At 37.7% G+C, this 18238-nt stretch overlaps 1 protein-coding gene across 3 annotated transcripts in view; it reads right to left on the reverse strand.

Annotated features, from left to right (window-relative positions):
- The window catches only part of RP1 (RP1 axonemal microtubule associated), a 214814-nt gene that overhangs the window by 82406 nt on the left and 114170 nt on the right, over positions 1–18238 (reverse strand). For all 3 annotated transcript variants that reach the window (XM_061448476.1, XM_061448474.1, XM_061448477.1), the window contains exons 27-31: positions 10710–10864; positions 10039–10117; positions 6933–7014; positions 4091–4146; positions 3892–3924 (exon numbers count right to left, since the gene is read on the reverse strand). In XM_061448476.1, the coding sequence (XP_061304460.1) occupies positions 3892–3924; positions 4091–4146; positions 6933–7014; positions 10039–10117; positions 10710–10864 (405 nt within the window). The remainder of the gene's footprint in view (positions 1–3891; positions 3925–4090; positions 4147–6932; positions 7015–10038; positions 10118–10709; positions 10865–18238) is intronic.

The raw sequence follows: 18238 nt of genomic DNA on the forward strand, positions 1-18238 counted from the left end.
ATATCTCTTTCATCTATATCTCTTTTCGGGATATTCTGAAGCTCTGGAAATCAGATAGCAGGGCTTAAACACCTTGTGTTTCATATTCATGGCCACATTAAAAAAGATGCTTTTTCCCTGGTAATACTGATCTGCTTGCTTAGTTTCCTTTCAGAGTGACTAGTTTGTTAGTGTGTTATTGTACTTTTAGCTGATTTGTAAAGGTATAACCATTTTCATTGTCTGACAACTGCTATAATGAATGGTAGGGGAAAACAGAACACTCTGCAAAATAAAATGTCTCGGAATTCTCTCTTTTCTAAAATAATTTAACCAAGGGTCATTTGCTGACTTTCATAAATTGAATGGGATCAGTCATATCAATTTCCTTCCAGAAAGTCTTTTAACCACTGGTTTGGAACCTGAAAGATGCTTTCAGTAGAACTGTGAAAATAAAGCCTGAAGTGACTTCTGCACATAACAAACTGGGCAAGGTAAAACATAAAGTCAACATTTCATAAAATAATTCAGGAAACTGAAAATGAAGCCTTTTTTTCCTGTTTTTTTGTTTTGTTTTGTTTGTTTCTTTGGTTTTTGTTTGCTTTTTGTTTTGTTTTGGGTTTTTTTTATGTTTTTGGGGGATTTTCTTTTGCTTGGTTGTTTTTTGTTTGTTTTGGCTTTGGTTGGTTTGTTTTTATTTTCATTTGTTTGGATGGGTTTTTTTAATATGAACAATTTATGTCTTTTTAGAGGATTGTCACCATCATTTTTATAACACATTACTCCAGTTTTTTTTACTCTGGTGTGTTTTTGTTTTAAGACCGAAAACGACATTCACACTTTGTTAGATGTAGGAGCAGGCTGCTTACATCCTGGGGATTGTAGGAATTTCTGTTGCCTTGAGGCACAGCAGCCAGTCTGATATTTTATTTTCTTAGGAAATTAAGCGTCCAATATATATTGTTATTGCATTTTAGAAGCAGGACCAAGCCATTTACAGGTTGGGAATTCTCCGATTATTCTTACTGAATTAACAGATACTTGTAAGGTAGAGAATAATTTAAAACCAAATTAAGTCATGTGAGAATATACTGAATATTTTCTCTTATTAATTTTCTATGTATCTTAATACTAGCAACCTTGCACAACACAAGAGCCAACCTATCAATATCTATTAACTGAATTCTGTTCATGGATGTTGAACCATATTTTATTCACCACTCACAAAAGCCCACAGTACCACAGAGCACCCTACAGGAATCACACTACAGGAACCTATCTCCTTTCAAATGACTGCAGTGTGGACAACATTGGAATAAACTGTGTCTTGCCTCCTTGCTTTGAAAGAAATGTCTTAACCTATTTTGAAGCAGAAAAGGAAATGAAATAGAGAAAATAGAGAATGAAGTAGGAAAATTTCCCTACAATGTATGAAACTTTTAGAGAGTGATGCAAAGTCCTGTCCTCCCTCAAAAGAACTTCATTATTTGAGAGCTGAGAGAAGATGTCTGCTTTCTCTACCAGGACAATACACTTTATCTTTTTAGCTTCCATCAAAAGGTGGAATCACAAGAATACAAATAAATCCATGTCTATGCCTTATTTGCCAGAGCAGATGTAAACTGGAGATGTACAAAGGTTGCTGAGAAAATCTGTTATGGGCATACTGCATTTTGTCAGAATCCATAGCCAGCAGCAGTGTTCACAGAGATCTGGGATTTACTCTTCATTGAAGGTAGCATAATGCCAGCCTGGCTGAAAAAGGACCATGAGCCCTCAAGTAACCTATGTTGCAATGACGACTTTCAAACTCTCTTCCTTGGCTATGTGATTGAACAAGTTGCTAGCCTTAACCAAACAGAATGAGATTTCTGACCTTCAGAATGTCTTATAAAGTGTTCTGTTTTATAACTTTTGCTTTAGCCTTGACCTAAGCACATTGATCTTATCCGAAAAATAAATAAACTCTGAATTATGCCAATCAACTTTTTATGGCTTTCTCTGAAGCCCAGCTGCAGAGTGAAGCTCACATAGAACATGACCACATGAATACATTAAACATTGGCTCCCTAAACCAACACTGCTGCTTGCCTCTTATTCAGTAAATGTACATTGTACGGAAAGTTTTCACTTCCACTGTGAATGGGACTGCTTATCACTACTATCTGCTCTACCATGTGAAATCTTCACTGTTACAGCTGCTGGGAGAATTTAAGGCAATTATTTTTCTTTCCAAGACTCCGCATCTTTGAAATTTTCTCTTATCAGCTCTAACCCTAGAACTGTGTCATGATGGATTGACAAAGAACTGAGTACAAGACAGCTTTCCAAACCTGTTGTGATTATTACCCTCCTATGAAGCTCAGTCTTTTCACATGCAAGGTCTATGATATAACCAGTACGAAAATACAACTTAAACTGTGAACAATCCTGAGATCAGTACTACTGATCATCTTTTCTACGTAAGGCATAAAAGCACAATTTCTCACCTATCTCAGTTCCCCACTGGAATGAGCCCCTGGAGGAAGAAAAGATGGCTAAAGAGCAATTCAAGCTAAGCTGATGCATGGCTAATTGGCCGAACGCTTATTAAAATGTTCTCCTTTATACCTTCATCATTCAGAATCTCTGATCTCAACCTAAGACATCCACACATACTCTTTGGGTTCTCCTGGATGTTTTGACAGTGTGATATTTCACAAACTGATTCAGAATAAGCCACTCCTTTCTCCTCATAATCAAAATATTGTGTCTAACTGCTCTTGACATATACAGGCTCTCAGCAGCTTGTGCATCTGTGCCTGCTTATTATAGCATAATGGAGAATGAATTTGCACTGGAAAAAAACTTAGATTACTGGTAAAATATCATCTATTTTCTGAACATAATGTGAAATAGATATTATGGTTGCATCTCTGAACTCTGCACTTAGCAGAATGCAGAATCCTATTGCAAATCACTCATGAGAATCAAATTTCTCTCTGGGAAAGCCTTGACTTACCTGAGTTAATCAGTCTCCTCTTGTCAAGGTTCTGTTGCCACGGAACAATAATGCTGTTGGCTAAACTGTTTGATTGTATATAAATGATTTAATTTTCACTGACACTGGAATTAGACTGAGAGATGTGGACTCATGCTACAGAAGGCAAGTCACTGTTTTCAGAGACAAATGTAAATGTTTGGGGGCATTTTAAGTTAGTTTCTCCCATCCAGTTCCCAGACACACTTGCACAGAATATACATTTACAGTTAAATTTTTGCAAAAATACTTTTGTTTGTCTGTTTCTCTTTTCTGGTTAGGGAGAAACCCAGAGATGGTATCTCAAATTTTAAACACTTTGGAGATGCAAGCATATTACAGTGATGAGGCTGTGTTTGTAGGTATAAAAAATGGGTAATTTTTATTAAAATCTTTGTATTAATTCAACTGAATGCATATACTATATTTAGCTTCACTAACGGATATGGACTTTAAACCTGCATTATTTCTGGCTACTTCAAGAATACCCTGATGGATTTTGACCTGAAAATGTTTCCACTGACACTTCACAACACATTTTTCAACTTGCTGATATTTGCTAGGGGACCTGTCCCCATGTATTAAATGACAGTGATATTGGCATAAACAAAACAACACTTGAATCTCTTCTCAGTGGAATTCCTGGCTGATTTCAAGATAGAATAGTAGAAATATGAAGAAAAACAGAAATAGTATATGAGCAGCATGTTTTTCTCAATTACTTATAAAGGCCTAGTCCTTCCTGTAGACTATTGCCACAATTTATCTTCATTTTCTCTCAAAGTTGATAGTATATGTATACATTGAGGTCATGTGGTTACGTATTTGTCACAATACTGATTTGCAGATTGAATTCAAACAGCAAAAATAACGGTGTAGAAGACAACGTTTACCTTTAAGGAATGTCTTTATTGAACTGTCATCCTCTAAAATATGAGCAGAAAAAAAAATAAATGTAAGCAAGCTTTATTATCACTTTTCTTCTTAAGTTAAAGTCTTATCCAAAAAGGCTCTTCAGTAATAAATAGGCATTAAGTATATACAACACCAATATTAAGTATATACAACAATATTCTTCAACAAAATACTTACTATTGGCAGTTAGCTCCCTCTCAGTCTTCCCATCATCTTGATATTCATCTAACCATCTTTCATTGCAAAAACAAAAATATTAACATTAATAAAAATTATCAGTATATTACAAGTAATCTGACAATTACCTTCTCTCTCCAATAGTAATTTTTTATACCTTTAGTCAAATTATGCATTGAAACGACTTTCTAGATTGAATTATCTTTTATAAGTTCATCAAAGTTAACCTCATTCATATTAGGAGAATTTGGCTCACTCTGATCCAGGCAAATAGGAATTATCATGGTAGCTATGCGAAGTACTACAGTACTATACAAATTACATTATAAGAAATACTAAGTATTTACAGGATCAGAGACTCACCTGTGTATTTGGAGGGGTGATCTAACCTGCAGTGCTTAGCTATATCCATTGTACTTAAAATTATATATAACCTGTGCAGGTCTGGAAGTTTCTACAGCTTCTGTAGATCTGCAGCAATTAACTGAACTTCTCTTTTTACTTCTCTTTTTTGTTATTTGGATGAATTTAAGGTGCTTTCTTGAAATATCATTTCACTATAAACATATAACTATACTCATTCAGTCGATCCCCTTGTTCATATAACACTTTACAGTCTTTAACAATCTCACTTATTCAAAAATACATAAATATGTGTTCACTAACATCTACTATTCTATTGTCTCCATGTTGAGGTTACATGTGCTTAAACTGAAGGATCCATAATACATTTCACTTCTCGTATGCAAACAACCTCTATGAATAAATCTCTTATGCATGAAGTCTAAAGTCCACTGTATTTCAACTATTGTTGCAATAAATAGCTTGATTAACTTCTGTGACCTATCTCGTTATTTCCTCTTAAGAAACAAAAGATCACTAGCACTTTCTAAAAATAGAAATCAAACTTTGACACATTGGCAGAGCACTTACACTGCAGGCAAAAAAATGACAGAAGTCCTCTAGTTCTATACATAATGTCCCTAATCTTTTTCTAAGAGCTTGATAATTTCCTTTTGACAAGGCAGTTTTGCAGACAGCCCAGTGTATTAAGTATCCCACCCTTTAGAGAAGTCTCCTTGACTTTAAAAAATCTCCTTGAAATTAAAAAAAAAATCCTCTCATTCATCTACTCTTCCAATAACCATCTTTAATGCACACCAAACCAGTTAAAAAGCCTAACCACCAAAAAGGAAAACTAAACCAAAAGCCTGGTCATTAGAATAATAATTCTGAGGGGAGTAAATACTTCTTAGCTACTCATTTCCAGGAACCTTGCAAACTGAAATCCTGTTTTTTAGTAAAGAGATAGGATTCCTAGAGGAGGAGAGCTGTCTTTAATGAATACCTAAAGATTTTCAAGACTTCAAGGCACTGTTCTCAAAATAACATGGAAAAGATTTCAGCCATGTAACCCAAACTCATAAATTCTGGGGACCACATACTACAGAATATAATTATCTTGATCTAAATCAGAATTCTGCAAATTCTACTATATTAATTATCCCAATATGATAACAACTAAAGCAGATCAACACTCCACCCAACTTGGTGTCATCTGCAAACATACTGAGAGTGCACCCAATCCCATTTGTCCAGATAATTAATAAAAATATTAAACAGAACTGGGCCCAGCACTGAACCCTGGGGAACATCACTTGTGACCAGCCACCAACTGCATGTAACTCCACTGACCACCACTCTTTGGGCTCAGGCAGCCTGCCAGTTTTTTACCCAGTCAAGTGCACACCCATCCAAGCCATGAGGAGCTGGCTCATCTCTCAGCACATGGGGATGGCCTGCTTGTGCATCTTTATGATTTCCTCCTTGAACAATGTCAAGCCTTCCTGGACTCCTTTGCCTTTCAGGACTGCCTCCTGAGGGACTCTGTCAGACAGGTTCCTCAACAGACCAAAGTCTGCCCTCCAGAATTCCAAGGTACCAGTTCTCCTGATGCCCTCCTTACTTCTCTGAGAATCAAAATCTCTATCATTCCATGATCGCTGTGCCCAAGGCAGCCTCCAGCCACCACATCAGACACAAGTCCTTCACTGTTCACAAACAGCAGTGGGTGCCTTCCCTAGTTGGCTCACTCAGCAGCTGGGTCAGGAAGCTAATATCCACATGCTCCAGAAACCTCCTGGACTGTTTCCTCTCTGCTGTATTGTACTTCCATTGGACATCTGGTAAGTTGAAGTCCCCCATGAGAACAATGGCTAGCGATTGTGAGACTTCTCTCAGCTGCCGCTTCATCCTGGTTGGATGAGCTATAACACAATCCTACCGTGGTATCTGTCTTGTTGGCCTTCAGCCTGATTCTTACCCATAAACACTCAACCCTATTGTCACCATCATTAAGCTCCAAACAATCTAAACCCTCCTTCCTTAACATACAGAGCTACCCCACTGCCTCTCCTTTCTTGCCTATACATCCTGAGGAGTTTATAACCATCCATTTCACACTCCACTTGTGAGTCATCCTGCCATGTTTCCGTGATGGCAACTATATCATATCATATATTTACACATAACACTTCTTAAAACATTGAGAACTGAGAGCTTATTTATTTATGTGTGGTCTCTGTATAATTTAGATTTTTTAAAAAATCAATGCACTTTTCCTCCTATGCAACATTTGGTTTGGGGCTTCTTTGCACTAGGCTATGCTCCCTACAGAAACATTGTTATTTGTCTTCAATGGCAAAATCCTGCATTCCTTGTATCTTGAAAACCTCTGGGACAGTGCTCATTCATTTAGGCTGTGTGCACATATCTGTTCTCCAATTTTTTTCCTCAGGTTGCTGGAAGTGTAACAAATGCTTTTTCTCCATTAATGGCGTACCTATTACAAGGAAATACAACCTCCTGATCTTCCTTTCCTTCCTTATATTTGATAACAATCTTGTCCAGGAACCATCCATTGCCTGCATTGTAATGACAAAAGTTTATCATGCAAAATAATACATTTTTGTATTAAAATTAAAAAAAAAAATCCAGCAGAAACACATCATAATAGGACAGAGCTAAGCTAAATAGATAAGATATATTAACAGAATGAAAGCTTTATTATTCTGTGTCTCTCACAAGATGTACAATGTTAATTCTTCTCTGCCTTGCTGTTTTAATTTTGAGAGAAGTGAGGTTTTTTTCCTTAGAGAATGAGACCTCTGTGAAAGGTGGAAATTTTGGTTGTTTGGAGTGAACTTGTTATTGCACATAGAAGAGTATTAATTAACAAATCATTAAGACTGTTGCTGTCATTTGCAAATGGAATGGGGCTGCAGCCTTGGAAGGGCTTTGTATAGGTGCCAGTAACTGGAAAAATGGAAGATCCAAGGATCCAGGAACAGCAACTGGATAGTCTGAGTGTCTAAGGCCAGCTACTGGAGTCCTTATAAGTCAAACTGGATAGATAGATAGAGATTAGATAGATAGATAGATAGATAGATAGATAGATAGATAGATAGATAGATTTACCATTGATGGACTGTCATTCTGATCAGCTGGAGAGGGAAATAGGATAAGGCCACAGATGTTTGTGTTTGTGTATGTGCTGAGTTCCTGTGTTGATCTGTGTGGCCAGCCATGTGCATACATATATGTGCTTTGTAAATGTGTCTCTGTGTGTGCCACCTGACAACACATACTCAGCCTTGCTACTAGTGGGACCAGCAGGCACAAACCTATGCAGCCTCACTTCTGTCAGGCTACTGATTTTTTTCTCTCCCTAACAGCAGTAACCACTTCTGCATCCATGCTGATCTCTTGGATCACTTCCAATAATCATCCTAGTGACTGGTACAGCTCTTCTGCAAAGCACTATTCAAATATCCTGTTCTCACTGTATCTGCACCACTCACAAGTTGTCATGTTGCTTATGACATTTTGCCTTACTCACAACATTATTTAACAGCACATTGTAGCAAAATAGCATGAAGGATGTTTCAGTCAGAAGCATACAACTGTCCTATTTATTCTCATGCTCTGCATCTGAGTCTGGAAGTCCCTAGAAGGCAGCAGTCTCTGTCCCATAAGGAGGACTTGCCCAGGGAGTGCATGGAACGGAATGGTATTTCTTCTTAAAGACTTCAGGCCCAGGGCACATTAGGACACTTTGCAAGCTTCTTCCATAACCCTCTTATATTGTAGATATTCTTTAATTAGAAAGAACCTACTAGCCTTCCAATTAACCACATTAACCATCAACCAGGCAGGTCACTTTGAAACAGGTCAAAAAAGAAAAGAAAAGCGTTGCTTGTGTAAATGTACAGGAATGTATTGAAGGTTTCTATGGAGGAGAAAGTTCTTTCAGAAGATAAGACACATCATCTTGTGACCCACACCTGACCAATACCAAAACCTAGGACAAAATCCCTTTTCTTTCCTCATTCACAATGGCTGAAGAAGATCTATGCACTGCAGTCTAGGAGCCCCAAAGAAAGCATATGTTCTATGATACTTTCAAGACTCGAGGTCTTCTGCCCTATCATGCAAGCGATATCATTAGAAAAAAGGGAAGCCTCACCACTAAAGGAACCTTCATTCTTCCTGCTCAACTCCCAAAAGGTTGGGTCTCTAGATAGCCCCTGTGCTGACTCGCCTTCCTTTTCCAGCTCTCAAACCCCCAGGTTACCTCAGGCCAGGCTTATCTGGGGCTAGGTCTGGATACACTTTAAAAGAGGTCTGTGAGATCTGTCTGTTCTGAATACAATGAACAATCATCTTAATCAAAGAGGCATAAATTTTATTATAGAAAGTATTCAAGCCATTGTCCTCTTTAGACGATCCTGCAAATCCACAGATGTCTATTGCCATAGAAAAGCTTAAGATGATAGCTGACTCTGGTTGCAGATTTGTAATGCTGTTCCAGTGATATGGCTATGTTGCTTATTAAAGGAAAGACAAAGGAAGAGAGCATAGTATGGTGTCCTGGGGAAACAGAGCGAAGGTAGGCTCCACCACACTACCTTCTGTGTTATGCCTTGGCCTACTAGGATGTGAAACTCTCAGTTATACGATCATCTGTACTGCTGAAAGAAGCAAACTAGCAAACTACAGAGATACTAGAATCAAGTTTACACCCCGTACCAAGGCTGCACTAATAAGGCTACTTCTGTAATAGAATAATTTTGCTCAGAGTCTTAGACAGTACAGTCAGCAACACGGATACTGCTCCAAGCCATTTCAGAGTAGGGTAAAAGTGCTTCTCTAATCTTGGATCAGTGTAGCCCTGAACTGCCTTAAAAATCCTTCTCTTCACTTGGCTCCTTCCTAGAGCCTTCCTTAATCTGCAAATGTATTTGCAGTATTTGCATCTTTAGTGCTTTTAAATACTAGCTTTGTCTTCATTTACGTCATTCCAGAGGTGCATAACTCAAGGGCCTGTACCAAAAACACACCTCATCACAGAATTGTCTCTTTTTGTTTGTTTTTTTCTGAAAAACGTGCAAGCTGAACGCTATGTCATTCACTGAAAAAGCTCCACATTACTTGCACAGATTAGAAAAAAGCATCCAAATCTTCTACCGTTGCCCAAAGCAGCAATGGGCATTATGCTATAGCTACTCAAAATTTGTTTAGTAGTAAAGCAAGTGTTCACGATCTTTAGTTCTGTTCTGGCCAGTCTTCACAGTCTGTCTAATGAAGGATTATTTTACCTGTGTGAGCTATGCTTTCATGAGTTTTCTATGTAATTAAATAGGATTTTCTTATAAATAAACTTGAAAACAAAGAGTAGGATGACAGTATTTGACATTAAACTCATGTCCTTTTTGCTTACTATTACCACTGTTTTTCACCATCCCGCCACAGTGACCAGTCTGCAGGAAGACTTTTTATCACTGCATGACCTTCTGTCACATTTTGTATAAAGGATGCAATATAAATAAAGTGCATTGTGTTTAAAAAGGGCTTGAAAACAGATTGGTCTCTGGGAAGTTAAATTCTACCTGGACCGGGTCCATCACGGCTAATCAGAACTTTCTCCAAGTCTCCCAGTGAGACAGCCTTTATGCAGAAAATATCCATCTGTGGAACCATACAAAGAAAATGATAACAGCTATTGCTTTGATGATAACAGTATAGAATAGTTTATTTTCTCTCTCCTCTTTTTTTTTTTAAAATTAATAGTAAGGATCCTTTAAAGCTTTCTAAGGTAAATAACATCTCAAGATTACTCCATAGAGACAGCACTCAATTCCTTTAGCATGACACAATGATCAGTTACAAAGAATTATTTGGTCATCTCTGTATTACTCTTTCTAGTCCTATCTGCCTCACCAAGACTGGAAAACACACTTGGGAATAAGGACTTAGAGCTTGCTTCTAAAATTCAGTGATCTGTTTGAGAGAAGAAAAAAGGTTGTTACCATTTTCTGTATATGTGCAATGTAAGTAACTAAGAGTACTCAAATTCTCCTATCCAATGTTCTCAACGAATTACTGATCCAGAAGATCAGTTATTCATATGAGGTAATTCTGCAAGTAATTTTGAATAAAGAAAATATATGAGAAAATGGTAAACTGCTTGAATAAAACTAAAGATATTTAGACTTGAAGAAACAATCTGCTAGCTATAAATTACTTTTATTGATCAGAGATAGCATTGCTATTACTTCACCTGTCCTTGTCGAAATTTTACATTATTATTCTTAGATCTGTGGAGCTTCCTTTTGCCAGCATCTCCTCTTGTCCCAATGAGGTTGATATAAACATTAGAATCCGTTTCAGCACCAGGTTTAGCACCCGTGTATACATGGACCTCATACACCAACACTAGAGGAAGAAAAAGCTTGAGATTATCCTTGTAGTGTGCACATGATTCAAAAGCTTTCCCACCAAAATTTTGCCAGAAGACTGCACTGACTTTCAAGTTTGAAATTAGCAACAACTACACATGCATTTGTCACTTCCACATTCAAATATTATAATTCACTGCACAAAAATAAGAAAATACCAAGCTGAAAAGTGCAATATGCTGAGTATCGCTGTGCATTGCTCAGCAAAGCAGCTCATCAAGGAAGTGTTCCCTAGTGCTCCATTTTCTTCTCTCACTCCCTGTTGACTATTCATGATTTCAGGACCTGATTCACAAGGTCTTTCTTGGCACGTTATCTGGAGTTCAACTAACTGTGCCTAGTCATGGTCACAAACAATAGCTGTTTTCCACTGGTACCAAAGCATTTTCAATCTCCAGATTTATGCAAAACAGAATTTTCTGGGTGGTCAACCTTCATTTCATTTTAACAGGAGAACAGTAATCATGAATCCTAGGGGGGTTAGATTTTCACATCACATACAAAGGTGAGCAGGTAGATTAATGGGCTCCCTCATCTATAATAAGCAGACAATTTGCATTTGAAAGTTTCAGTATTTATCACTAGTGGATGCTAGCCCTTTTAAAACAGCTTTCAGTGAAAATATATTTATAACTTTTTCATGCCTCTCCTTCTAGTCTAAACCAAAGTCTTACACACAAAAATCTACACTTATCTTCAAAGAATTCTGGAATATAATTCAGAGCTACTGTATTAACATATTTTGCTCCATACTAATATTGTCTTTATAATTATTCAGATATGCAAACTTATTTAAATATATATATTTGTAGTACTCACATGCTCTTATATTTCATTTATGATTAAGAAGAAAAAAAATCCTGTTTGCATCTTACTGGCAATTTTTCCATGCAGTGTTTCTATTCTAATCACAGCTGGCCATTTCTGCTGTGATGTAGTAGATCACAGAGATTGCTCTTTCACTAATGGGTAATTTTAATAGTTCTTGGGAGTGAAGAGAGGCAGTAGAAGCCCTAACACACAATTAAGCACTCCTGTTAAGAAGAAACTAGGATGAAAACAGAAAATTATAACAAAATGCTTGAAACCGAGCAATATTCTACAAAAAAAAAAGAATTAAAATACTATTAAGCTTAAACCACCAAATAGCTTGTAGAATCTGACATTTCCATCAATTTTTAATTCACTGGACCCCAAGGCAGCTTATAAAGTTCAAATGTCCACCATCACTGAAGAACAGCTATTTCTGATTCCCGGTAGAGAAGCTAAACAAGTAGTAAAATAATACTGCAAATAATTAAGGGAAAAAAAATAGCCCTACATATATTAAAAGGTAAGCAGGAAGTGTTGATGTTGACTGTATGCTTAACCAGATTAGGATATTTCTTTTAAACTGCATCAAATTGTCTTAAACTGGTAAAGAGAGCGTCTCCAACTCTTTATCGCTATTACAACTTTAAGTCAAAATAGGTGTTGTGACCCTTGGTCTATTATTTTCTGTAACTCCAAGCATTCATTTAAGTTCTTATGTCCATACATTAGTGTACCAACCCAGCCCGGGACATATAACTGACCTTAGTAATACACACACACATCTTCAAAAATTTGGTAGAGCATTATAAAAACTAATTTCAGACTTTTAACATAAAAACTTCATATTAAAACAAATGGTAGATATGAATTGCAAGTAACAAAGATAAATGGACCTGATAATTAGCATAATTGAGCTATATATCCAAATGACATTTTATATCCTCTTAGTCTAATCACACCTGTGTGCAGATTAGAAGCAGGAGAATATAAAACAAACAAAAAATTGGCCAAAGGACAGAGGATAAGGGGAGACAGCAAACTATGACAGGAAACATGCAGCAAAACAGAGAGTCACACTACCCATGAAAGGGCAAATATGAGTCGGTGTGGAAGAGAGGTCACACTTCCAAAAGAAAACCTAACCGTGATATTAATCTATGAGCAGCCATTTGAATTACCCATGGAGCAAGATCGCAGATTAGTAAAAGCAGGGACATATCCACATGAAGTCTCCTCCATGCTTTTACATTCTTACTTACATTTTCAGTTTCGATAAAGAAAAACATCTGTGGGAGCTAAGGAAATGGTAGAGACTTTATGTAATGAGTGTTTATATACAAAGATTGGTGTCTGCATTACTTATACCTACAACTAAATTCTGTGATCAAACCTGCAAAATTTAAGTACCTATGAGCACAATTTCAAAGCATATTCAAGGTTTTAAGAATCCTTTAACAATAAATTATGATAAGAAGAAAATACCAACAAGTTCTTTCTTTCCTGAAGGGAGAACACACCAGAACAGAATAAGAGATAATTATAACACAACACAAAGATATTAACAGATAAATGAATTAGAGTTCCTTTTGCAGTACTGTGCATCTCTGTGGTAACCAGAGAGATGATAATGATCTAATCAAATACAGCTTTCTGTTGCTACAAGACTAAATAAATCAGTCTGAAGTAGAAAACATGCACATGTTGAAATGTAAAGAACTGGAAAATATTTTCCATAGCTCCTTGGGTCTATACGTCTTTGCCATTTGGAAAACGTTAGGTCTGGCATTTATTTAGGTTACATGATCTGCATTATTTTTAAAGGAACCTTCTTAACAAAAAAAGATCAATTTGTGCTTTAAATTTTTGTACAAATTGACAATACAGGCTGCTATATAAGGATAATAAATGGAATGTTCATTTCCCTTATTTGTTACAATACATTTTATAAGAAATACATAAAAATATAAGCAACAAAAATATTCTCCAAAACACATTGTACATGCCTACTTCGAACATGTCACTATGGATAAATGAACGTTCACTAAATAGATTGTGGAGGCTGTTTGTACAAACGGACACCTAGGCACAGACCAGCTTGAGTGGATGGAATTTTTTCAACCACTGTCAAGCAGTTCCTCTCAATTGCAGAACAGCTACAAAAGGTGCAAGTGTTAGTGGCCCCTGAGCTACAGATTGCTTAACTGTAAGAATAAGAAGGATGATGTCACTCTGTAAAAGAAAAGGCAAGGTACACCAGTAGTTTGATGAGCACAGGGAACAGATACCGCTGAATCTGGAGAACAAACCTACCAGTCAAATGCGCTGCTGAGACAGCGAGACTCACCATGTGTGAAATTTGCCAGTTTGTAGCCTTCTGTATCTTCACAAAACATAGGATATTTTGTGCACAGAGTAAAATAAAAAGACCCTAGAAAACATGTTCAACCTCTGTGACTCTGGTTTAATTTCCTTTGAGAAACTCTTACTCAAAGGCTTCCATTGCTGCCACATCTGAAATGGAGTACTGCTTCACTGCAATAAGTAAAGACCATCCCAACCTCCTGAGAATTAGAGCTCTATTGCTCAATCCTCTGCCCTTTAGTAGTAATTTAATTTCACTATATGCTGATTTAGTGAAGCTACACTAGCTGAACACTGGGGTGACAAAGTAGAGAGGTAGGCCCATAGGCAACACAAACGAAAAAAAAAGAAAAAGTTGAAAATAGTATCATAAACCAAACCACTCAACAGAAGCCAGAAAATAGTGTTTCAGCATTTCTGTTAGACTTGCATCCAGACACCTGTCTAATGTGGGGCACATCAAAATAATAGAAGAACACAGTAACTTTAGTAAAGGATAGAAGAGTATTAATTAATACAGAATAGCAGGAAAAAGTCTCAGCTAGAGCTCACAAAAAGAGAAAATGACCTTTCAGAAAATAAGTGATTGAAATCTTCAAATTGCTAACAGGGTAACTTTAGATAAGCTCTATAATCAAACAGAAAACTCTGTGATGTGGATGCGTGGATGAAACTTTTGAATAAAGGGAGCTAAAATGTTTTCAGACAGAGGTGGGAAGCTTCTTAAAGGCTCCATGAAAGGCAGACATTAAAGCAGTATAATAACTATGTTGAAAAACGACATATCAAAATATATCAAAAATACTATAGGAGTCACTGAGCAGTCAAGTGTACAAGTACCAAATTTATACTTGCTCAGTCCATAAAAATGCTATTACTGCTATCTCTTGAGACATTATCATGAGGCTTCAGGTGTTTTTTTAAGTCCCAATTCCAGCCTCTGGCATCTACTGATAACATGAGAACATGAACCACCTGGAATAAAGGGGAGAGAGAAAAGCAGGGTTTCTTTTCTCTGGTTATGAAGAAAAGGTAACTTAAGGGCATACTGAGGGCAATAGAATGCAACTTAGAGAACCCTTTTATCCAGACTTCTTATTCTGGGCACCTGAATTAGGGTTTCTAGTATAGAAGGGTGCTATGTTCCTGATACTTTCTCAATGGTTAGAGTTAGTTTTGCCCCAATCTGCAAGAACAGTACATAATTCTCATTACCTTCTGAGGGAGTAAAGCACAAAATTCAGTAACTTATGTAAACAGTAAACAAGCATTGCAGGTTGCTTTGCATTAAGGACTAAGTTAATATTTTGATATGCTTTGGGAGAAGAAGAAAATAATCCTAGTAGGAGGATTTCTTAGTGAGAATAAGAAAATGAAAATTTTCACTGCAGAAATGTTGGTCTTTTTCTGCTTAGTATAACTACGGTCCCATTGTCAGTTCTTTTCAAAGTGATTCCACTCAAAGTATAGTCATTATTTTAGAATTCTAGTTATGAGCAGATTAATTCAAGATAAGTATACTTAGCACTTATTACTCAACATACATTAGATAAGCTTCCTCTGTATTACAGCTGTCTGAGCCTAATGACACTGGTGTGCCTACAACAGCACATTAGCTTGAATCATGAAACAATCTCCTAGTTACTTCTTTCTGTTTTGCAGCATGGAGGGAAAAAATAGATTCTTTTTGGATTAAACTATATGAAAGGATATGTTCCAAGAACACAAAGACAATGATCTTGCCCCAAATTGGCAGTCAGTCTGTGGGAGCAGTCTAAAACGAGGTTAGAGTAACTTCCCCCCAAACACACATAATGAGGATATTGGACTTTTAGGTCACTGGATTTTTAGCATCACCCACTTCACTGCACAAATCCACTCCCATCAGGATGCTAGTGTAAACAGACATATCGGCCAAAGAGCACAAAACCTAGAGAGATGGTAAATTATATACATCATTTAAAATTGTCAAAGTCTTGCTGTTCAGTCCTGCCTTAATGATGGCGATCCAAGATACTAGAACAGTGTTACACAGTACTGTTCCAGGTTCTACCTTTTTTCCATATGACGTGTCTGCTTGAATGAAATGGTCATTTTGGCTTGATTTGTTAAACAACAAGAAGTGGTTTTATCACTTAGTTTTACTACCTGGGTTGCACAAACAGTGACTGGCATTTTGCCATGGCAGAAGGGTACAGATACAGACTGCTGCAGCATTAAGGATAAAAGGGAACGATTTCTTAATGGATGGTAGTGGTTAAGAGGGACTATATTCCTCAGAAGTGCTGCATACATTATTTGAGAAGACATACATACAAAAACACTATCATATGAAGACATTTCAATTAGAATTAGAGTTCTCAGGCTTTCTAATCTCCACAACTGCAATTTGCCGCAATATTCTAAAAGAAATAATTCAGGAATGTTATTCATAACATGTAAGAAAATTACCAGCTTTGCAAAAACACACTTAGTAATCAATTTTACAACGAGAAACAGAAGTTTAGCTATTTACCTATGTAGTTGGTGCTTTCTGAGTGATTAAACAAGGATACAAACTTTGTAGAGATAGTGCTTGAGTCATAACTAGTTTCTTTGGTCCTCTTTTGCACTATTTCAGTCAATGAGCACATTTCTAACCTTTCTGTATTTGCCTGCACATTTCTCCAAGTGGAAGAGAAATCTAAATCTTTTGAGCTGGGGTTTTTCCTGTCTCAACCTCAATATTTGTCTTTTATCTCAAGTTAGTGCACTTATTCCTTCAACTACGTGAGCAAGAACAAGGCACAATTACTGATTTATCTTCTTATCAGAAGTTTATGTTCACATAAGAGAACAGTAAGAAAATTCAACACTTCCTGTATCATTCACCTCTTTAGATCAAAAACTTCAGCAATATCTGAAGACAATCCATGTTAGGATGTGTGGATCTTGCACACTCGCAAAGGAGCACAGACAGATACTGGTAGAGGGGATTTCAACTAACACCCTGCTGTTGCCTCTCCCAGGCCCATCACAGGAACCATCAGTCCGTCTCCACAAGCACCAGGGCACAAGGGCAGGCAGGAACCCAGATCAAAGATTCAGAGGAAGGGACACCCTCTCCCAGCACCTGCAGGGCTGTCCCAGGAGAGTCTCAGTCCTAGTGTCTGGGCATGAAACCTATCATGGGTCAGTTCTGGAGTATTTATGACTGCTGAGGTTAGCTGCCTGGGGATGTGGGTGATATGAGACAGAGTGGTAGAGTATTTTGGGTGTGCACAGGACTTATTATGAGATGTGTAGAAGAGGAACAAAAGTCAAGGGAAGAGATGGATCTGATTTGAGAGGAACAAGTGTGGGAAAATAGAGGAATCAAGGGATCAAAAGAAAACATTGCTGGTTAGTATGGTTGGCTGTGTCCAGTATCTGATCAGTGCAGTCTGTCCCATCTTCCTATTAATTTGCTTTCTAACTTTTTCTGGGTGAAGGACTCTGTTCTCTGTGTGTATGTATGTGTGGACATGGGGTCTGAGTGCCATAATTTGACTGGGACCCAGCTGCAGGCCTGCATGAAGGCAACTGGTGAGACTGGAGGGAGTGAATTAAGTGTCCACGAGTGTAGAGAATGAGGTCAGTCTCATGCCTTTATGTGCAAGACTAGTTGAGTAGCTGACTGTTGGAGGGGCCATAGGAGTCCTGGCCAGCTCCCAGAGACACACTGAGGCATGGGTGTCTCTAGGGGTGAGATGGTTCTGCATGTGCATTTGTGTGTGTATGAGATGGTCTGTATCAGCAGCCGAACTGGGGCTGCAGCCTTGGGGGCTCACATATCCAGGTGCCAGCAGCAGGGGAGACTGGGATCCAAGGACATCTGCTGAGCAGATGGAGTGTGGGAGCTCAGCTGCTGAAAGCATTCACCTTGCACATATGCATACACATAGGTATCCCACCAGTGGACCTCCATCATTCTTAGCCAGAGAGGAGAACAGATTGAGGCTGCTGGTGCTGTCTGTGTTTGTGCAACTGCTGTCTGGGTTATCTGTGCAGTTGGCCACATATACATGTATATATTTGTAGCCTATAGATGTGCTTTCTCTGTATATGCTGACCGGGAAAACATGGTCAGTCTCATTGCTGGTTGGACCTGGGGCCATACAGCTGCAGCAGCCTCACCCACAGTCAGCTGCCAGATCTG

This window comes from Pezoporus flaviventris, unplaced genomic scaffold (genome assembly GCF_033815535.1).
Source record: "Pezoporus flaviventris isolate CSIRO_AGI_PZ_B2104156 unplaced genomic scaffold, CSIRO_AGI_Pfla_v1 ptg000007l, whole genome shotgun sequence".
NCBI lineage: Eukaryota > Metazoa > Chordata > Aves > Psittaciformes > Psittacidae > Pezoporus > Pezoporus flaviventris.